General features: G+C 39.1%; 3 protein-coding genes across 5 annotated transcripts in view; 2 read left to right on the forward strand and 1 right to left on the reverse strand.

Annotated features, from left to right (window-relative positions):
- The first annotated feature begins 78 nt into the window (after positions 1 to 78).
- LOC144053519 (V-type proton ATPase subunit E 1-like) lies at positions 79 to 5,427 on the forward strand. Of its 2 annotated transcripts, none has more exons than XM_077568036.1 (9): positions 79 to 268; positions 480 to 545; positions 641 to 750; positions 1,702 to 1,768; positions 2,403 to 2,492; positions 3,711 to 3,779; positions 3,880 to 3,974; positions 4,093 to 4,180; positions 5,101 to 5,427. In XM_077568036.1, the coding sequence occupies exons 1-9, from the start codon at positions 236 to 238 to the stop codon at positions 5,161 to 5,163; spliced, it is 681 nt and encodes a 226-aa protein (XP_077424162.1). In that variant the 5' UTR covers positions 79 to 235; the 3' UTR covers positions 5,164 to 5,427. The 2 variants fall into 2 exon arrangements, with proteins under 2 accessions (XP_077424162.1, XP_077424163.1); XM_077568037.1 differs by lacking the exon at positions 79 to 268 and adding an exon at positions 1,300 to 1,333 and having other exon boundaries at positions 476 to 545.
- Positions 5,423 to 15,948, reverse strand: slc25a18 (solute carrier family 25 member 18). Its single transcript, XM_077568035.1, has 10 exons — positions 15,762 to 15,948; positions 14,673 to 14,992; positions 14,252 to 14,374; positions 12,335 to 12,390; positions 12,063 to 12,153; positions 10,462 to 10,577; positions 10,080 to 10,266; positions 8,888 to 9,060; positions 6,544 to 6,619; positions 5,423 to 6,470 (listed from the first exon to the last, which is right to left on the reverse strand). Exons 2-10 carry the CDS (start codon positions 14,690 to 14,692, stop codon positions 6,329 to 6,331), a joined length of 984 nt encoding a protein of 327 aa, XP_077424161.1. The 5' UTR covers positions 14,693 to 14,992; positions 15,762 to 15,948; the 3' UTR covers positions 5,423 to 6,328.
- Positions 15,949 to 18,930: 2,982 nt separating this feature from the next.
- Positions 18,931 to 23,404, forward strand: part of cecr2 (CECR2 histone acetyl-lysine reader) — a 33,879-nt gene continuing 29,405 nt past the window's right edge. For both annotated transcript variants that reach the window (XM_077567253.1, XM_077567254.1), the window contains exon 1: positions 18,931 to 19,181. In XM_077567253.1, coding sequence (XP_077423379.1) covers positions 19,062 to 19,181 — 120 coding nt within the window. In that variant the 5' untranslated portion in view covers positions 18,931 to 19,061. The remainder of the gene's footprint in view (positions 19,182 to 23,404) is intronic.

Genomic DNA, 23,404 nt, shown 5'->3' on the forward strand with positions numbered 1-23,404 from the left:
CCCACTTTTATAACTTAGTGTCACGCCTAGCATTTGTTTTATTTTGATACCATAAACCGGAAACTATATCCTATCTTGTTTTCATTCCTTGACATGAAGAGAGCGGAAACACTCGCAGCCAGTGCCACAAAGTTGTACTGTAGTGTAAACAGGAATCTACAAGTTGTCGTGAAATCTCGGTGTGTTTTTTTGGTTAACCACTTTTGGGTAAACATTAATTTTATTAACAACAAACATGGCTCTTACCGATGCGGACGTCCAAAAACAGGTAACGGTGATAATGACACACCAACATAACAGTGGTTAAAAAGTTTGATGACAGGTAAAAACATTGAACTGCCGTTACAGCTGCCAAATGGTCTTATCGCGCAAAACGTTTCTCGTTTTGAATTCGCTTTAAATATACAAATCATAAATCAACTGTTAAAAGTCGGACTAGGTGAGATTTTGACGGTCTGTGGGTGTCTGTTTTGTGACAGATAAAGCACATGATGGCCTTTATTGAGCAAGAGGCCAATGAAAAGGTTGAGGAAATTGACGCCAGAGTAAGTCTTTTTAACTCCTCACTTCAATTTCTATGTTTATTTTTTTTGTGCTGATTTGTCCTATAAGCATAGGTGTCATGCTCAACTGATTGCAGGCGGAGGAAGAGTTCAACATCGAGAAAGGTCGTTTGGTCCAAACGCAGAGGGTGAAATTAATGGAATACTATGAGAAGAAGGAAAAGCAGATTGAACAGCATAAGAAAATGTGAGTCATTTATCAAGAACATTAATTGGTAAAAGCGAGCTGAGCAAGTACTCAAAGAAAACTGAAAACTGCTTTGATATCTTTATCTGATTGGTCAGATGTTGTATTCTTGTATTCTTTTAAATTATTATATTAGCCATCCATTTTCTATATTATGTCACTGTTTAGGGTCACAGGGAGCTGGAGCCCATCCCCTCTGCCATTAGGCAAAAGGACCTAGGTTGGTCACCAATCATGCCCAGGGCATATATAGACTAGAGACAGACAAAAACAATCATTTACAGTGTAAAAAGTTGTGAAAGTTTGTGTGTGCATTTCACACATTCACATAGTGGGAACTGAACCAACACTCACTGAAATCAAGCGAGTAAACCATTACACCACCAGTGACTTTCTTTTAAAATCGTATTGCTAAATTTATATTCACAACCCTGCCCTCCTCTTATTCATTGTATTAACAGAGTTTTCAAATACTAAACCGCTTTATGTTTGAGTGTTTTTTTTTCCATCTATGTGATTGTTTGCTTGCCTGTAATTTCCTGCCTACAGTGTTTGATGTATCAACCCGGAGTTTTTATATTGAGTAAGTATTGTTCCAATTTTCAAAAAATCTACAAAAATCTTAATACATCTCTGTCCAATCTGAGATTGATTAGAACTCTATTTGCTCATTTATATACAAAATCAAAAGCTCTATAGTCAAATCAGAATTTATGTGGATCTAAACCAGACTATAGATTTGATAACTATTTAAATTTGAGCTCCTAAATTGCTAGCACAAGATTTCTCCATTTGAAGGAGAAATGTTGGATCATGATTAAACGTGACCCCCGCTTTGCTTTTTAAGATTAGAGATGTTCACTCATTGATTTCACTGGTGATGAATGGTGAAGGCCTTGCACTCTCTGAGTGCCGTTTTTAATATGTGACATTTCTTCCCACGGCCCACAGCCAGATGTCCAACCTGATGAACCAAGCAAGGCTGAAAGTGCTGAAGGCTCGTGATGACATGATCATGGTAAACAGTCTTGCAGATTCTCCAAAATATTCAAATATCAGTTCATCTTCCACGGAAAATAATTACTAAAATATTTCTCCCTCAGAATATTACGGAAGAGAATTAGGGCCAGTGAATGTAGGGGGGAAAAGTTTGGCAAGATTCTCACTTTAAAGTCAGAATTCTGACTTTAATCTTAGAATTATTTTTTTCTTCTCCTCACTCAGAATTCTGACTTAAAAGTGAGAATTCCCACTTTAAAGGCACTGTCCAACGTTTTGACTCAGAAATAAACACTTCTTAAATACAGGATGTTTAAACATGAACTCCTTCTCAATCTACACCTCTGGGCTTCTGTTAATGTGTGGCGGTGATTTTGTCCTCAACCATGGGAGGGGTCCGTTTGAATTGTTTGTTTACAAACACAAGTGGTTTGATTACAAACAAAAATGGTCAAAACTCCGGATAGTGCCTTTTAAAGTGAGAATTCTAAGAATAAAGTGAGCATCCTGCCAAACTTTTTTTACTCTCTCGCTTCACTGGCCCTAATCCTCTTCCGTAGAATATCATAGCGCACTGGATTCAAAATGTTTTTTCTACTTCTGTTGTGGTTATGTGTTATTCATATGCTTTTTCTTCCCCCAATGTGTGACAGGATATGTTGATCGAAGCCCGGCAAAGACTTGCAGAAATTGCTCAGGACCCTGCCAGGTACTCCACATTGCTGGAGGGGCTTGTGCTTCAGGTAAAAACTGTGAGGGGGAAAAAAGACAGAAAGAGACAGACAAAAAAAAAAAAAAAACACATAGAAGAAGCATTAACCTGTCCTCAAAAACAGACAACAATTCTTTTGAATGATTTGAACAAGTGACATCCATGTGATAAAATGGAAAGCATGAGAATGCGAGCGCAGTTCGCACAGCTTGCCCAAGTAGCATGAGAAGTTTCGCCGCTACTAACTAGCCATGCAGCCACCGGATCAAAACCACAATAGATCGTGTCATCTCTTGATTCTGAACATTTGCAAGTAGCAGTGATGTTGACGGCGTATGTAGGATCATACATTAACAATTATAATGCATACATTTTAAGGCATTCATTTTTTTCTCAAAGGTTGATTTTTAGTCATTCACTGTTATTTTGTTTACTGTTCTACATATTCTTTGCTGCTCCAGTAGTCTCAACACAGTATACTGTACTGATTAGCGTAATATTGTGTTTCTGGAATATAAATTACAGTAAGCAGAAAAATCCACACTTGTTTATCCATCTCAAGGGGCGGCCATTTTGCCTCTTGCTATGGACTAAAAATGACATCACAGTTACTCAGGGCTCCTGTAACGATAAATCACGACTGTTTTCTGAAGCTATAGTTGCTTTAAAAAAGGCAATTTAAAACAATGTGAAGTTGTGCTGCTGATCTAGACTTTTTTTTATTCCCCCCCCCCCCTTTTTTTTTTAAATTGCCCATCCCCCCGATCAGCGAATGCCGCATATATTTGTAAGAACCGATCCATGGCACAAAAAAGGTTGGGATCGCTGCTGTAGATGACTTTAGCAGACCATTATTTTGGTCCTGGGCGCCTCCTGACATGTTTCTGTTGGTGTTATCTTGATCAGAATGTACACATAAATGTGTGTGATTGTGATGTACTGTATTTGCACTGCAATTGACCCCAATGCCACCAATGCATACAGATGTGCAGGCAGATTGAATTGCATAACTTATTGTTGATTAACTTGACAATAAATATAGCCTACTGATACGGTTATGGAAACATGAAGTTTGAAAAATTATGCTGGTAATATGATTAAGACCAGTTGGTGGTGTTACAGGGCAACTAGACAGCCAGAAAATACAAAGAAGAGTAGGGGTTGACGAAATACAAGAAGCTAGGCTAAGTGTTAGCTTATCTGGTAATTAATTTGCAGTTGCAAACCCTTCTCTTTGTCATCTTATTAGGGTTTCTACCAACTGCTGGAAGAGAAAGTTGTCATTCGCTGTCGACAGCAGGACATGGAGTTGGTTCAGGTGAGGTTGAGCTTTGAAAGGTGGGATGAAGGAAGAAGTGACAAATCTTGCACTAAGGGTTTTTTACTAAGTGTTGCATGTCTTTGCGGTTTGTTGATAGGCTGCAGTGAATAAGAACATCCCCATCTTTCAAGAGGCTGTGAAAAAACACATTGTTGTCAAACTCGACAAGGACCATTTTCTACCATCAAGCATGTAAGAACATTTTATTTACAATCATAGTTTATGCTCTTACACATTTCATACTCTTTAATTTTCAAATAGGGGATACTTTTTAACTTTCATTTCTCCACATGAATGATTGTTTGGGCAGATGCGGAGGAGTGGAGGTGTATAATGGCAATGGCAAGATAAAAGTATCCAACACATTGGAGAACAGACTAGAACTTCTAGCACAACAGGTAAAGACAGTCATGTACGTTTTTACATGCGTCTTCAAAAAATAAAAATAAAAATAAAATCACCAGTGAGAATTCCAGTATTTGGCCTGGAGAGGGCGCTACACTCCACACAATTCCAGAGGAATGTAATGCACCCTCGTGGCAAGGCCCTCACTGTATTTATAGAGTGGATTTCATTCACAATTGTAATCCATTTAGCTTTACCCTATTAACAGTACACCATTTAAAAAAAAAAAACAAAGAGCTAAAAAGTACAGAAATAGAAGATGGCTTACTAAAAGAATATACAGTGCAAGAAATATTTTACCTTAAAAATGCTTTAAATAGTCAGTAATAAGCCCGGGAACAAAAAATTCATGGCTTATGCATTCACATTTGGGTTGTTTTAGTGACTCATTTGATATGACTGCTGAAAATCAGATCCAACTCTAACAGCACCAGGCTCACATTTATCCGTTGTCAATTGCAAAGACACAGAAGTGTTTAAAGTACTTGGTGTTTGAATGTTTCTGATTTAGTACATAATTGCACTCCCATTTGTGTGCAAATCCTGTACAAAAACTTAATGAAAGCGGAACACATTGGTTATCGGTATAAATTCATTTAATATGTGTGCATGGTTAAGCATGTCACTCAATATTTTCAATAATAATATTAATACATTTTATCTTGGGTGCCTTTCATGTCACTCAAGGTCAGGGTTAAAAATTAACATGTAAAATTAAGAAATACAAAATGAGGCATAAAATACAGCAAGGTAGTGTAGAAGACAAGAACTAAAATAATCCAGAAAACACTACATTGTGCGACTGTTGTCAAAAAAAGTTGGATGGGAGCATTTGATTATGTTTCTATATTTTTATTGAAATGAATCTTGCACTTGTGATCTGTTACATGTTTGCTGGTTTCCTTCCAAACAGATGATGCCTGAAATCAGAGTGTCCTTATTTGGCGCCAACCCCAACCGCAAGTTCACCGATTAACAGTGGATTTGAAGTGTGCAGCGTGTACACAGGTGGATTGCGTGCATTATACTAGTGTCAACAAGTACACCTATTCAAGTCTTAACTGTGGTATCCCAGGGCCTGTTTTAAATTCAATTTCAGCCTTATGTGCCAAATGTTGTTTTTAATTAACAATGTTACTATGTATACAACTGAATGCAATCAAACAAAGAACATGTTTCTTATTACAAGGGAGCACTTAACATTTAAGAGCCAAAGTAATAAATCGACTATGACATTGAAGTTTGTTGTGTATCTTTATTAACAAGTTGTAAACGAACTGCGTATACACAGACTGTGAAAAATGTAGCCTAGTTATACAAACTACAGCATTGCATTTAAAATGTATTTTTAAAGTTATTTTAGCGCATAATTGTTTTTAGGAAATAGGACCAAAATACTCAACAGCACAAATCACAAGAAATTAAATACTATTTCAACAATGGTAAGGCTTTCATTTTATTTTCCATACAATGTTATGATTTGTTAGGCAGAAGTAGCTTTTGGTCCCATCCTTTTGGGTTTATTTTAAACCTTCTGAAGCTGTGAAGAAGGAAGCAAGGTTGAAGTTCAGTCGCCTGGAAGTGTGTAGCCTTTTAGGCCGGAAGTGAACTGTGTGTGTATATTTTACGCTAATACAGGGATTAAATCATTACCATCAGATTAACAAATGACCTACTGACAGGCAGTACTTCCCAATCCAGGTAGGGAATCCAAGATTACAACTCAGACCTCACGGATAGAGTGGGAAGAATGCATAACAAGGCATGCAAAGAAGATCCCATTTTTAATCTCTATGATTGAGGATTATACAAGAAGATCACTTACTTTAGATTAATTGGAACCAAACAAATGGTTAGCAGCCTGAGCAATATACAGCAACTTTTTCTTAACAACCAGACAAGATTATCTCTTTTGGGTTGAGGAATAGCTCCAGATGTAAACGCATAACACCTTGGGACACAGCACATACAGAACACAGGACCCTGTTGGACCAAATTAACCCTGTTGCCTGCACCTTGCAAACCCAGATAACGAGGGTGAGCCGCTGGGTCCACACGCAGGTTGTGCCCTTCTTGCGTGTACTGCAGATTGACTCAGCCAAATGAAATGTGCAGATACAACACAACCCTGCTGATTGATTTTATTCCATTAGTCCTAGCAATGCCTCCCCAACACCAAGAAAGTAGACACCTTGCGCAATGCCAAAAAGGGGTGCAATGACCAGTGCGCGGCACGCTGCACCCTTCAGGAATGCTGATGGTCCCTCCCGCCTCATTATGCGCCTACAAAAATACACACAATCAATAATGGCGAACAATAGATTGCAGGGTCAATACCCGATTGCAAAATACTTACCGCGTGCAGTCGAGAATTCCTCTGTAGGTGTCCTCGCCTTCACCTTTTTGCAGTGTTTGCAGTCGAGTTTTTATCACTAGGGGTGGCAAAATCAAAGACAATGTGTTACTAATGCTAAAATTACAACTGTGGTTCTGAACCTAAAATACTGTACTCGTTAACCCAAAAATGTTTTTTACAATAATATGTTCTATACAGCCCCACTAGTCTAAACACAGTATTCTGATTTATGTTTATGGAATATGAGTTAATCAGTAAAATCCACCCATTTTTATCCAGCTATTTTGCCACATGCTGTCGACTGAAAATGACATCACAGTTGGTTAGGTTTCAGGTCACAACCAATAATGGCTCAGCTTTGGAAAGCTGGTGAGCTGTGATTCGGCGTTACTTGAGCCCTGAGCAACTGTGATGTCCATTTTCAGTCAACAGCAAGTGGCAAAATGGCTGCCCACTGAAACGGATAAAAATGGGTGGATTTTGCTGCTCAACATGTATTCCACAAATGGAATATTAATCAGATGACCAATATATACAGGCTTTCAATCCACTTCTATGCATTTATGTAACTCTTCCAGTCTTCCTATATTTATGGTTTAATCGATGACACGAGATTAGTGGCCATTTCCCTCTGAGAATATCCTGTTTGAAGCCTCACTCTGGGGATTCCCCGTTAATTGTTTGGCGTCATCTTGGTCTCATGATGTCAAAATGTGAACAGCAAGATGAAGAGGACTGTAAATACAAATTCTAATTGAACCGGAAAATGTATTGGTAGATTCGTGGTTTAGACATCCATTGTGAATTTTACTGGTGAGCATCTTGAACAGTTGAAAGTGCGTTTAAAAGTTTAGAGAAGGTCAAATTAAGTTGACCTGTACATAGTACATAGTACATTTTAGGTTCATCCTGAAATACTGCTTGTAAGTCACATGTGATCCCGAAGCTTTTGTGAGTAGTGTAGTAAAAAGGCGGCTCAAGTTCACACAAATCATATCAATCAACACTTTACGCTTGTCAAACTACATTGCTTGTATGAAAGTACAGTACCGTATATGTCCTGGAAAGGCAATCAGTAAATACAATGGATATAAGAAGTCTAAAAGTTAGTTTTTGTTAGACAAAAAAATCTGACCCAAAATAAATCATTTCACAACACTGTTAATGTGACCTATAACCTATACAAGTTGGATATGTTTGTAAAATTAGGCTTTTGTCTTAGCAGTTAACCCCATAGCCTAAACAAATGAAGACGTGAGATTGTTACATGTACTTGGTACTTGCCAGGCATTCCTGCCGCCACTTCAATGTTGATCTCAGCCTTTTGTCTGTTGCTATATTTTCTCATTTTCATTTTCTCATATTTTTTAATGGTTCTATATCTAACGTCTCTGATAATGTGAAAGCCCTCTGCAGACCATGGCTTGTGTTGACAACCAAAACACCAGGGGTGGGGGGGGTGACCTTCTAAAAATCAACTTAATTCATACTTTGGGGTTAATCAGAGCCACTTTATTTTATTTTATTTATTCATTAAAAAAAAAAAAATCAGAGACACTTTAAATGGCCGCAGGTGTGTTTTGGCTCCAATTTGACACAATTTTGAATGTGATGTTTAATTTTGAACACAGCTACAGCCCTCGTTTTCAGAGGCTCTACACACTTGTGTAACCACATTAATTATTGAGTTATTTTTAATATGTCTCAAATATTATTTTTGTTCAATTAAATTGTAGAAGTTATCGGTCACATTGTGGAAAAAGTTTGGGTATTATGTTGCTCTCATTTGTTCATATCACAATTTAAACAGGTGTGTGTAGCCTTTTGTATCCACTGTATATCTGCCACCATTACGTCTTGCAGGATTCCTTTTTTTTTGCAGTGGAACACACTGGACTGATTAACAATCAATCATAAGGCAGATAGATATACACAATAACTCGTCAGAAAAAAACATTCAAACTCTATGCAAATGTTTAGAGAACATCCCGACCTTGAACAAAGCCTGACGGGAGCGTGCAGTCGCTACCTTCGCCAACACTCGCAAACATTCGCCCCTCAGTGGGATACGGGTTTGAGCCATGTCTGCCACGCTGGTAAATGGTGAACATTTAACTACAGTCTTCTGCTTCATACTTGCGGTTCAGCACCAGCAGACATGCATATTGTAATTTTTTTCCCCAGTCTATATTTTGTATTTTTGATTTAATTAATCAAGGGACCACTCAATGTGGTCGGGGGCCGCACCAGTTGCCCATCACTGACCTAGCACAACCGTCTGTTTTAAGTTGAGCCACAAACCCACAGTGCAGCGTTTACGATCTCTTTCTTGGATCCAACTCACCATCCAGTGGTGTGACAGCCACAGCTGCCACTGAGCCAGCAGAGCATCCCGCCAAAAAGGACTGCCAGAAAGGAGCTTGTGCTTGTACATCACCTGGACTTCCGTGTTTTTCCCTCCCCAGTGCGTTCAGGTTGGCAAACAAGGGGAAGTAAATCATTGAGAAAGGGACATCCCTGAAAAGTACATTTTAGAAAGTGTTAGGGTGAAATATGTGGGGAAAACATAGAGACCATGTCAACGACAAAGGAACGATAATAATGGTGAGACAAAAGTGGAAATGGGGCTGTGGCCTTTCCCACTGTAACATACTGCCAGACATAGCTGGAGGAATCTATTGATCAGTGTTGATTAGAGGTGTCAGGAAATGCTCTACAACAAACACTGTACTGTATTCTAGTTATGTAATGAACCAATCAGAAGTAATGAGTGTGTTGAATGGGAGCAGAAATGATTCACACATTCTTTTGAGAGCCATTAGAAGAGTTGGGTTAAAGTTTCCAAAATAAACTAGAATGGCACTCAGCCTAGATCTCCGCTAAAGACAACTCAGACTCATTTGACTGAAAGCTCATAAAATGCTCGATGCACATTTTTAAAGGGCAGTCAAATAGGACGGGACTGCTTCTTTTTACTCCCCCCACCCCCACACACACACACACTTGGCCCCAGTGCACGTGGTCTGTAACAGTCAAAAAACTTTTTTAAATCCCCCTGCACCAAATCCATTCAGATCTACACTAAATTTGCATGTGATCTTCCTAGGCCAAAACCCTACACTTGTATGTAGCTAACTTTTGTGGGAATTGTCCACATATATTTTATTTACAGTGTTCTTTCACTTCGCGGGTGATGTGTTCCACGCCCACCTGCGATAGGAGAATTTCCACGAAGTAGAGGTCTTTCTGTCTAATCTCTAAAAAACCCGCAAAAATATCGAGCTACACCCCGAGGTAAACCCCGCAATGTATGAGTTATGGACCCAAATACAAATCCGTGATAGAGTAAATCCGTAATAAGTGAAGGGACCACTGTATACTCACTGTGATTAAAAAGGTCAATAAATAACTGATTAACTACAAAACAGATACTTGATGAAGTATTTGCGTTGCTTTGTAAAATGAGAATGGCATCATCATTTCAAGTTGTTCTTATTGTGCTTATGTAGTGACCTGTGTGTGCATGTGTGTCGAACCTCATTAAGGTGGCTCCTGCTCCCCTGTACAGGCCAGCAAGGCCTCGTGTCCTCAGCAGCTCCACTGTGATGCTGGTGGCAGATGTCCGTTGGGCAGGAACGGGCCGGGTTGGCTGTGGTGCCACTAAAGATGGAGCAGGTCCAGGAGTAGCAGCCTGAGCTGGCGTCGAGACTTTCCTCTGGGCAGCTGATTGGAAATCATACTTGTGAGCCTACGTCCTTATTGCAGTAAGTCTTTTTTTTTAATGGTTGACGCTCATTGGCTACATTTGTTAGCATACAACGTTAAATAATTGCAGTAAGTCTTTTTTTTTTCAATGGTTTGACGCTCATTGGCTACATTTGTTAGCATACAACGTTAAATAATTGCAGTAAATCTCACCTAGCCTCCCGGCATCTTGTAGTTGGATTTTGAGCATTTCCATTGGTGTGGTGACCACCACCTGACATGTCCCAGCCCCGCACCCTGCCAGAACTTCCCCCCAAAGGGGCAAATGGCTAATGACAAAACAAGACAAAAACATATGACATCATTCTATTTGAGGTATTTCTTATTTGAGAATCACCAAACATCTGGTGTTTGTTTACCTACTACTCGGTGCTCTATTTTTTGTAGACAGCACACCTGTACCGTGGCGCAATTAGGCGTATCCTGATTTTCATACCAGCATGAGGCTCACTGTGCATGTTTGCTAATTTGGCAGACCGAGTTCCGCCAATAAGGGCGAGATACGCCTGGTGGAGTGACAATTTGGTGGCAGAAAGTTGGTCTAAACTTAGGCCTGCTTAGACCATATGGTGCAGCTGGTCTAACATGATTTTGGAGAATTTGATCAGGGCACAGGCAGACAGATTCGGAACTACGTGGACATGTCTGGTGGATGGCAGACGTACTCAAATCCTTTAAAATCACAGCTATGGAGGTGTCACATGAATGATTGGGGATCATGGAGCGGTGTCCTAGTGGCCTCTTCATGGCGCTGCTTCCACCATATTAAGACTCTAATGTGTAACTAGTGCGCCACATTTAAAAGGAATGAAAGTAGCCGCTTTGATTGGCCATGATTGATATATGCTGCGTTCATTCCCACAGCGGCGTAGCCATTCGTCTCGCACAACCGACAGTTTGCACTTGTCTGCTAAATTACCTTTCAGTCTAGTTTTCGCGCCTCGCCGTATTTACGCCAGTCACCAAAGTAGAGCCCACTGTGTTAAATGCAGTTTCTTGACATGAACACCCGGCAACCAAAAGTGGGTGAATTTTAACTGCAACACTCAGATTATCCACTTGGCAGGTTGTGTTACGATTCGAAATACATGCCAAGATTGGTCAACTAGTCACAATTACGTCAATGATCAAACTAAATAATAAATAAGTTCATAATCATCATCGTTTATTTTTTGCTAAATCTGAAGGTTATTTTTAAATCGCAAAAATACCAAAAGAAAATGAGATGCAATGCAAAATTAAAAGAATTGTTAGTTGCAGCCCTAAATCTCATTACTGGACTATCGTAAAACTAATTGTTGACTAGTCCATCATTAAAATAGTAGTTTGAGGCAGCCCTGATTTTGATAAGGAAAAAGTGCTCACGTATTTCGATTGTCAAGCCCTGTTTAAACGAATTGATTGGCTTTAACATCTTTCTACAAATCATACAGAAAACATAACATTGACTGTATTTTGTCCAAGGTACCTCAATTTTTAGGGACTCAAAAGAATTGAAATACATAATTGCAATTGCACCTACACACCTTCAAAGGAAGTACTGCATGAAATGGCTGTAATTCCTAAATGGTTAATAATTAATTTTGGCAATACCATCATATTAAATCTGAAGGCACTCACTTCAATCACATCTTGACTATTTTAATTTAAAACAATTACAAAACAATGAAAACATCGGCCAAATGTTAACACAGCTCACTGAATCCTGTACAGCTAACAAACGTAACATTCAAATAGATGTTATTAAACTTTACCCGTCTATGGAGAGCTTTTGTCTGAAGGCATCGTTAGCTGCCAGTTTGATTGCTTTTTCCGGTGTGACAAGAGTGAGGTTGACTGCTGCACCTGGTGGAGGCAAACAAGCTAATGAATGACAAACACTTCCCTCTCAGCTGAAAAAATAGAACAAACCAGCGTATCATTTTATGGCTGCTACCATGCATTGCAATGTCACGATAAACCACAATTTCTAATAAGTACCAGCTCTATATGTGTTCGCCACGGCCATTAGAAATGCAGATAATACCTCTGTAGCATCCGAAATAGCCTTCTGAGCGTATTGTTTTAGCCAGACAGTCCCACCTGATATGACAAAAGAGAAATAACATTGCTTTAGTTTGATTGTAAAGTGGACTACAGTGGCCCTTAAATCATACAATTTGGAGGACAACATGATTTGAAATGGGCCTCAAAAGTCAAACAATACCATTGGTCAAGTCTCTGACTTGGGCAAATGTGGTGATTAAGATTTTTTTTCTTCTAGCTTCTTGATGTGTTTTTTTTTTTGTAATACAAGCACAGAAAGGTACCAGTGATGTCAAAGAGAAAACAAATGTGATGATGACCATAGAACAGGAATTGGATGTTGCAACTTTGGAAAGAGTTAGGCTGATCAGTACAATATGACCACGACAACTCATTTGTATACACACAAATGTATTTAAGAGATGTGAACGTCACTAACGTGGCAAAAAGTTGGATGGCGAAAGATTTAGCATGAAAATGAGCAGAGAAACCTGCCAGGAAACTTTAAATCAGTGGCGGCTACTCTTAAAGGGCACTAAAATGAAAATGAAATAAAAAATAATAAATAAATAAATAATAATAATAATATAATAATAAAAAATAAATAAATAAATAAATAAAAATATTTCATGATATCACATATGTACAGTGGAATCTCAGTTTAAAAGACCCGGAACCAACTGACTCAGAACCCCTCTCCCCCCACCAAGCACCAGAGATATAAATATATATATATATATATATATATATATATATATATATAATATATATATTTATCCATCTATTATCCAAACTGCTTAATCTTTGTACTAAAATGGGCATTATTAGGCTATGAAGAAAGTAAAAATAAATAAATAAATTTGGGTCAAAAATGGACCGATCCTCTACTTGGGTCAATTTGACCCAACTTTGAGTCAAGAAATGTGTCTTTTAGTGTAATACAACTCATAAATATTGGTCAGATCCTTTACTTGGGTCAAAAAATTGGGTCATTTTGTATAAAACAACCCAGAAAGTGGATCGGTCCATTTTTGATCCATAATTGAGTTACTCTTGACCCAACTGTTTTTAGTGTGTACTTAAATTTAACGGATATCCCAGCTGTTACGGATGACCCTTACCCCCAATTAGTCCGGCTCTAGACTCTGAGCAACTGTGATGTCATTTTCAGTTGACAGCAAGTGGCAAAATGGCCACCCCCTTAAATAGATCAAAACGGGTGGATTTTGATGCTTAACTCATATTCCACAAACGCAATATTAATCAAGCTGCTGTGTTGAGATTAGTGGGCGGCAAATACAACATATTGTAAATAAATTATTCAGGTTGACTTCCCCTAAACACACAATGATACGTTGCAGTGTATGGAGTTTATGGACACTTGAACCAACTAAACTGGTAGCACACAATCCAACTTTTATTATTGGGCCTTGAAGGGAATAAGTCATTCCGGGTAGTTTTCCATCTGTGAGTCACAGTGGAAAACTGTGGTCTGGATCTTGTGCTGCTCAGTACAAGATAGCCACACCCATCACAAGGCAGTGCTGCTGTGCTGCCCACCACAGAAAATTCAGGGTCTTATAAGGACACCAATGCACTTTTTTTTTTTACATTTGTACATTTTTCTTCTTGATCGTATTCCATCACTAAAATAAATGTTTAGAATCAGTGACTCTAGTTACATCAAAACAAAACACGCACGCAGCTAGTAATATGATTTAGCGATGATCATGATTTTTTTTGTTGAACTTTCTCCAGCGCTGAAGAAAACATGAGACTGTTTTGCTTTGCAAGTCCACTTTTTATGAGATTCTTTATAATTCATGTGACAATGCAGTCGTTGTTTAGACAAGTGGAAAACTTAAACAGGAAAACCATGAGAGTTTTTGTTTTTTATTTTTGCGCTGGTTATACTCACATTCCTTTGTAGACCTGGGCGCCCTGCTGGTTCTGTAGGCGGGTTTTGGCCAGATCGATAGGAAATACACAAGTGACACCAACCAGGCCTGCCACGCCCCCATTAATCAGCTTAGCAGGGAGACTGCAAAGGGATCAACATATAGGCAAATGCATGCACACAGACATTTACACGCACACAAGCCACACACATGGCTGAATAACTATTCCGACTGTAGTAGAACTTCAGATGTCTCAATAGTTGACTTCAAATAATAATACGGAATCAAAATGCTAAAAAGTAACACACACGAATAAATAAAGATAAAACAGATCCGTCTATTAGGGGATTAAAGTCAAACAGATTTCTAGTGTCAGACCAATTTGTTCTGTAATGATCAGGCGGGTGAGAGGAATGACAGCAGATGGAATGCTTAGATTACCTTATTTTGTTCTCCGTCATCCTGTTTTTTGCGTTTGGGCTCCAGGCCCACAAGTGCCTTTGTTGTCCTCCACCTACTTCCTCCTCTTCTTGCGTTTCCTTTCAAATGGTCAGCTCGGCCCTGGCCTTTCCCACTCAGTAACACTCATGCAGGGCACTGAGTTTTTGATTGTGTCACCCAGTGGACTGCTCTTTTTCCTCCCACTGGTGGACGCCTTTTTCTGTGTGGTAGCCAAAAGCAGCACTGACGGGTCGGTATCAAGGCCAGCCCCTCCGTTTTTTGCACTCCCTCACAACGACGTACAAACTCTCCACTTCTGCCTGGAATGGAACAGGAAATGTGATTGCATGAGATCCAAATCTGAATTAAATCATTCTTAAGTCTAAATAAACAAATATCACAGGACTAACATAAAAAAACAGAGTGTGCTGATTCTCCCTAAGTTGCTTTCTGACACAGATACGAGTATTCTGACACGGCAAAGGGAGCAAAATGAGAAATTGTTATCATTTTACCACACATGCAGTGGCGGAAAAGTACAGAAGTCTGGGGCATAGAGGTTATATTATAGGATCTATTTGTGTATAAACTTAGCTAAACTTCACTCTTTTATTAAATCACTTTTACCTTCCATCTCCTCCCCTGACTTCCTCTTCCTTCATCTCTCTAATTAATCTGACTAATCTCCACCTCTACTCTGCCTCTATTTTTAACGCCATTAAGCTTCATGATAGCTTTACTCTTTTGGCACAGTAAACTATTTTTCAAACAAGGATTAGGATGATATTTTCATGATTGATCTTTTGCATTTTCCATCTATTCCTAACTCTTGTTTTTATTGCTGGATCCCAGCCACATTCTGCACATGCTTTTCCCCCGAGCCTCTTTCTGTGCAACTTTCTTTCAGCCTGGCCCCATTTACACACACACACACAGAGAAGAGTCCCTGCCAAAATGCAGAGAGGGCTGCCTCACCCCTAGACAACCTCGAGCTACAAGACCCATGGTACCCTTTATTTTTCATAGTCTGACAAGACGAGCATACAATGTCATTTTCTTCCATTACAGCGAGGAGACGAGGATCCTTACCTCTGCGGGTGCATCCCGGGAGCTGGATCAAGTTGCTCACTTTCCTCTCCCTTCAACCATGCGTGCATCAGTGGTAACCAAGCGAGAGCAAGCTGAGAGCCAGTCCTTGCACAAACACTAGCATTGTCTCATTGGCTAAGTCCCTCCCTCTCGTGGTGACTGACCGCGTGTGTGACAGCCCCAGCACTCTGCATTGACACAACTGACATACACTCGTGTATGTACCTGTTGAGCCAATACACACATCAGAACCACATATCAACAGTTCCGTTTGTTTTTAATAGACCTGCAAAGACAAAGATGGGTTTAACCTTTTGAATTAGCCTTTTTTTATTCATTAGCCAGTGCGTTGCATAATACCCCAGTCTGCAACTAATCAGCCTACACAAATGTCCCCGCACTTATACAGTACATGTATTGCCAAGGTAAACACAATGCTAATGAGGAGTACCATGTTGACTGGTAGAGAATTAAAAATTGCACTTGAAAAACAAGGGGTTACATAAGGACGTAACTCAAAAGAGCATGTGACTAGCACAGCAACCATTTGTTGCCCTTAATGCACATGGCCTCCTGGCAGGGATTGCCTGTTGACCAGCTCTGACAGAGGTGATGGATCTCATGGAGGGATGACACTGCTTTGCCCATATACTGCAAGTCCAAAACTGATGGCTTTCAGCTTGATAACCGGCGTCTCTACTATGCCCCTTGTATGCACATCATCATACACTTGCCTGGAAAAAAAAAAGGATGCAGTGAGGTTAGGCTTTCCAGTTCTCATCTTAGGTCAGTTTTCCTCTCATTCGCATTCTCCCGTCTTGGCTAAACCTCCGGTAATTTTCATCATTGTGAAGACACCGATTATGTTAATAAGTTCTCACAATAATTAACAAATGGTTTAATCGGGTAGAAAAAGGATAAATATCAATATGCAACATTTCATTTGTATAAATCTCTGCAAGTATTTTTAAATACTAGGCTTTGACATCACCAGAAGTCTCAATACAGTAACTGGGCTCCTTAGTTTTGTTGTGAAATTCCTGAGTTTTCCTCTTCTGCCATCATCAGGTCAAACTTGCAATTACAAATGGCTCCCTAGTGTCATCATTTAACCAAATTATTTGTACCCTGCCTCTTGATCATTTTAGGACTATATTTTGTATTTCATTTGGATAATATGTCAATGTTTTTTGGACACAATAACAATAGGTAGAGGAAAAATAGAGACGTTAGTAATATTTATATGTAGCCCATTGGTAATGATCTGCATGGTGGCCGACATTAGGTTGGGGGTTTGAATTTGGGCCTTAATGTGTGGAATTTGTATTTTCTCTAGTATTTGTGTGCGTTTTTCGGGTACTACAGCTTCACAATCCCAAACAAGTATTAATTGATCTTAGGCATGAATGTGAGTGTAAACTGTAAAAAAAATAAAAAATAAAATGTTTGTCCAGGTCCCCTGCAATGCTAATGATGATAAGCGGTGTACAAAATTGATGTATGTATGTAGACTGTTTTTTTTGTTTTGTTTGTTTTTTCAAGTCAGATTGTTTTATAGATTTAGTATACCGTAGACAACCAGATCGCGCACTTTCAGTGATGCAGGCCAGCATTCGAGGAGAAAAGGTGTCAGGGTGAAAGGCCACACAAACGTCCTATACAGTACCCTACCTCAAACTAGGGGAGTGGGGCCGGTACCTTGCTTAAGGGAATCTTGACAGTAGGCAGCCAGGAAGCAGACTAGCATCTCTCTACAGATAGGTAGTCCTGCATAAACATGTAGGCCTATATGCTGTCATGAAGTTCAGACCAATAATAGCCTACTGATGAAACTGTTGTAGTTGTTTAAGTCTCTTTGCCAACCTTTATTAAGCTAAAGCACACCTTTTATGTCCCAAAAATAAATACAAATCTCACAGCACAACTGACTATTCCGTACATCCGCGCATTTGTGATATTTCTGCAATGCAAGTGCTTACTTTACACGGTGAAAACAAACGCCATATTAGAAATGGCTGGATGGATCGCTTTTGCCTGTGAGTAAACCAGGAAGATTGTTATAGTAGTCAAATGACATTTCATCACATTTTGAAATCAAAAATAATTAATGATCCAAAGTCCAATGCTCTTTAAAAGAGGGGAGAGCTTCCTTTCACCAAGTTGACCGCCATTTTGACTTATGACGTAAGCTCGGAATTGTCAATACTAGTAATATTGAAATAATTAATAAGAATTGACTCACGAACTGGCTTACTCAGCGTGAAATATGACCCTGTTTAATTAATTGAACACAAAGATGACATACTTGTAGATTCCTTCTTATTTCTTCTGCTGTATGAATAACAACAGGTGGATACACAGGTTTATTGTGCCTTCTGACAATTAATGGAAGTGCACAGAGAGATCTGTCTGTCACTTTACTGGCATGAAAAAATGCATAGTTGTAATTCATATAGTATAATTGTTGAAAAAAAATTAGTAAAATTGTATCGGTACCCCGCTTATCTCCCACCGCACACAAATTTGGAATCACTTAGTTCCCAAATTCATGCAGTTTTTGCTTAGTACGATAGGGGGCGCCCCGGTGTTGTACAATGGCAACAACCTCTAAGGATGTAACGTTTACTAAATCCAAATGCGATTAGTTACGTGTGTGGGGAATCTAATCGTTTTAACATTGGTTTTGGGGTTGTTGTTGTTGTGAAAGCTGTCTAAATGTTGCAATACAACTAAACTACATTGTGTGAAGGCATTTAAAGAAACACAAAGACAAATAGTGTAACAATCAACGATTAAAAACAAACAACCAAACTCCGAATTACTTGACACAAAACAATTATCGACACTTGAATCGTTATTTCACCGTTGAAAACATTCCCTTTAAACGAAGGTCGCACAATCAAGACAAATAGGGGATGAAAGCTATTTCCTTTCCCTGTTCATTCGGATTTGTGTGTCCAACCTCCAACATTAAATAAAGATTTTGCAAAAACAATATATATATTTATTAAGAAGGTATTATACTACAATCAAACGTTAATAGGTTTGTTTATTTGAAGTAACTTTAACGCCAAGTACACCTTCTCCCCTCTCTGACGAATAATGGTATGGCCCTGCCCATCTGTTCGCCTCTGCTGGAACTGATTGAAACAGATTGAAGAGGCCGGCGAATCGTTATGGCAGCAATGCTAGTTGGACTACACGAGCAAGTTTTGTCGGAATTGTTTCATTGAACTTTTAAAACTTTTAACCACTTTCTAATGTGAGAACTAAACGTGACACAAGTGCTCCAGTCTGAAAATGTCCCAGGGATGTACAGTTTCTGTGGAAGAAGTCCAGTCTTGGTGGGAAGTCCCCGCCATAGCCCACTTCTGCTCGCTGTTCAGGGCAGCGTTCAACCTTCCCGACTTTGAAATAGAGGTAAATGAAATCGTGTCTTCACGGTACTAACACCACTAGCCCTTATTGTGAAAATGAAATGCTGTTTGTGTCAGCATTTATGTGTGTTCGCTCTGCTGAGGTGCTTTACGAACTACTACTAGCCACCTTAGCTATGTTCTTTGAACTTCCACCCGTTAACGTTACTACTACTACACAACAACCTAGCTGATTAGCAACGCTAAAACCTCGATTAACCTGTTAATCAGTAGTCAATAAAGATAACCAGAGAGGACAAATAATTGAGATTGCATGAATTTAGACAGTTAACAATGACGTGTTGCTCTCTATATTTATTCAACCAGAGGCGTTCGTGTGCCATTTGAATTGATAATAATAATAATAATAAAAATAAAAATAATCCACTCTCATAATTATTTATCCGTTCACTCAGAAAATGTTCTTAAACGTAACATAGTCTCACTTAAAATAATTCCAATTTAAGGGCGATGATTTGCTGGCGATCGAAAATGAAACTCGATTTTGACATATTAGTAACGATCACACGTAACAAGAGTATTCAGATAACGTTTCCGCTCTTACTTTACTTCTGTGTTATTGTGTCTTGTTTGTCACAGAGAGTTAAGTTCGTGGCGTGGGTTTGGGAGTTTATTGTCTTGCAGTCGTGAGCCATCTGGCTTGGGGAGCGAGACGCAGATGCTTCTCGGGCATTGTTTGCTCCCCCCGATAGGGAAGGAGTGAAAGAGAGTTGGTTCAAAGTGTACTCGCTAATACCGCTTTTGGGAGTAGAAACACAATATTTGCACCCAGGCAACCATATTTACTTGATTTTGTCACGATTTTATTGCACAGTATCCAAGCTTCGATGACTGCGTTGATCAATGCTGAGTCAGTCGAAATGGTGAAAAGTGATTGATTGGGATTGCTTCAAATACATTGTTTACGGTCACCCTAAAATGCCTTTATTGCCCAGTCATCCCACACCCGACAGAGTGAAAAACGCCAAAAACAATAAAAAAATAAAGAAGCCTCGCTTTGTTGTTAAAGTACACCGATGGAGGAGCCTATTGCTTTATAGATTGGTTTCTGGACGGATGGATTATACAAAATTGCTTTAAACTTCTTTGAAGGGTGCTCTGTCAACTATTCGTCGTGCGTCACGTGTCACTGCCCTCCCACTTTGGAGCGATGTAAGGGCTTCACCTTTTGATGTGTAAATTCAAAAGTGTTAAAGGTGTTTATTTTTAAACACATAACAATCAGCTGTTACTGTTAGACATGACTGAAATGGAGGGACACTGTTCATAGACAATTCTGACCATCCAGGCATTTGATATTTTTAGCTTACAGGGTGAAAACAAACCGCATATTTTGTATTGCTTTTGCCTGAGACTACCATACAAACCAGCCAGATTGTTATAGTAGTCCGACAACATTTCATCACATTTTGAAATCACAATAATCCCGACAAATCAATTTACAACAATCCAAAATCCAAATCTTTTCCATGAGCGGAGAGCTTCCTTTCACCAAGTTAATGCTGCATTCAAGGAAAATGGGAAGTCCGATTTGATCCCACTCGGATTGTCCCACTTATGACCTCGAAAGCATTCACGGCAAATGTAAACAACCAGATGGCTATAAGATATTGAAAGCCGACATTCATTTGGCGATCAAAGTGAAAATATTAGCATAACATTTATTAGTAATACTACTAACTCCCAAAACTTGACATTGTTTAAATTCCATTATGGACATGTGTATTCACCAGCTTTTCAGATTTGCAACGTGCTTAAATTTGTTTAATTCAATTTTAGAAAATAAACATCTTTGTTTAGAAATTCTAATCAAAAGTGCAGGGCTCTTGCAGGGTAAACTGTAATGTTGAATGAAAATGTAAACAAATAAATAGCTCCCTAAAGTTTTCTACAATTAAATGAAGATTAACAAAATGTCAGTATATTTGAAATTTCAATCTTTCAATTATCACTCATATTTAAAGTTATAAAACAACAAAAGTGTGTCCTCCTCAACATAGCTACTGACCAGGAGGTGACCAGTGTGAGTTGCCAGCAGAGAACCTAACATCTCAAAAGGAACAATGTTTAAGTTTATTGCTTAACGGCCGTTGGATTAAAAAAAAAAAGTCTTTATGCCAAAATGCTAATTATAGGCCCCAATAATCAGTCTGGCTGATAATTGGTCAATATTGCTATTTTAGAATCACACCAGAAACATTTACAAATTAACTTTGAATTTTCACTTAAAGTGACTAGATGATTAATCACAGATAATTTGATAATAGATTATTTGTCAGTTTATCGTTGCACCTTAAGACTGGACACTATTTTCTATGTTAAATCCGAATCTATTAAATCAAGGTTCCGCTGCTTAAGGAAACTGAGTTATATTTAATAAACGTCCCTGCACCAGGTGAAGCCGGTTTGGCCACTGTCACAACTGACACACTCTACAATGACCGTCATTTATCCCTACATTAATATAAAAAAGCCCACATGCATGGTTTGAATTGTAAATTAGTTTAAATGAATCATTCAAATAAACTATTCAATAAGTTCCTAAATTGACTACCTAACTTACATTAACTTACTAACCTAAGGAAGACTATCAAATAGCTTCACCAAAATCCGGTTTACAATATTCATATTACTTGCCATGATGGCAGCTTGCTAGCTGGTGGAGCTGCCAGATCCTATTTCACAATCATGTCAGCAAAACGTCATAATGCTTAACTCTTATTCACGGTTTAAACACCAGCGAACATAGACGAGGAGAGATTTCTAATGGAAGTGAAAAGCCACAAAATTATACTTGACACGGCACACGACAAACAAAAAAGGATGCTGCATGGAACGCCAAAGCAAAAGCTTTGGGAGTGGTCCACCTCTTTTTCTGCTTCTGTGTTGAGCACAGACTTTCTGTGTTTGTCGTTTTGAATGCCACATTATCACGCGAGACACAGCGGGAAGTTGTCAGCGACGGAGCTGGCGGAACGCAGCTGTGCGCAGCCGGTGATTTTTGTCCGTAAAATTGACGTGTCTGGAGCACGCAGTCAAGACGGAGCGGGGCGGATCCGCAACACACACACATGCGGTATAATCCCAGCCTTATTTTACCTGTGGGTATGTGTTTCCACAGCATTTGCGTGTGACTGACTATTCGTTATTTGAAGGTCTATTACTACTGAAGTTGATGCTAACTTACTGTTAGCATTTGAATGGGATCTGCCATTTAGCATTAGCGCTAGGCTAGCAATGTTTTAAAAAAACGAAGCACGTTTTTTATTTAAATACACACTGTATGTAATTCTACTTATCATGTGTTTAGTTTTAAAGTTAAATCCAACTGGATTGTCATTAAACAGCTTTAAGGAAGCTTAGGACAACCGAATCGCACTGATTCGCTCCAGGCTTGCTCCACGCAACATGGTGCATTCAGAGTACTTTCACAACATAGGGAACTTGTAACCGCGCCGCAGCATCCTGCAGAAACATATTTACCAGCTAAAAATGCACAAAGCGCCTCTCGCTTGTTAGACATTCATGAAAACAGTGAGTAATTCTGCAAGAACAGAATTAATTGCAGTGTTCGTTCGTCCAGGTTTGTTTATTCAACGGGCTCGTTACAAGATGTATTCTCTTGAGTTTGTGAACTCATAAATACAGCGAGAATTCATTTTGCAGAGCAAGGTTAACTTCTGCAAGCCTCTGGCCAATAGTCTTGAGACTGGATTCGGGTTTGAATTTCCCACCCTCTGTCTGCGGATGTGACATTATGTGCGCAGTGTGTACATTAAGAAGGGAGTAAGCAGTTTCATTTTTCCACCACACGTGGCAGTAGCGATTCGAAATTCTACTTACTGTATTGAGTAGCTTTAAAGGCCCAAACTTTGATATGCCGTTGACTTTCTGTCAGTTGACAGTGACATGAAGACCCACCTGCATAGCATTAATTAATTACCTATTCTCAAGACATTACACTCATCCCTTGCGTTCTTTTTTTTGTACTATCCCACCCACTGGCACATTTCCTGCTCAGCTAGTATGTCGGCCTGTGAGTCACCAACCTGTCACACTTGAATGCTTCTTTCCACATTAGGATACTTATAAAGCTTAGAGAACACTGTGACTATGTTTAATATTCGGGTTTTGAAAGGTCATGTTATAACATGCGCAAAACCCCAAATATGCTTTTGACCCCTGGGTGACCCGAACAGTTGGTCA

The sequence above is a fragment of the Vanacampus margaritifer genome, chromosome 6, assembly GCF_051991255.1.
Source record: "Vanacampus margaritifer isolate UIUO_Vmar chromosome 6, RoL_Vmar_1.0, whole genome shotgun sequence".
Lineage (NCBI taxonomy): Eukaryota > Metazoa > Chordata > Actinopteri > Syngnathiformes > Syngnathidae > Vanacampus > Vanacampus margaritifer.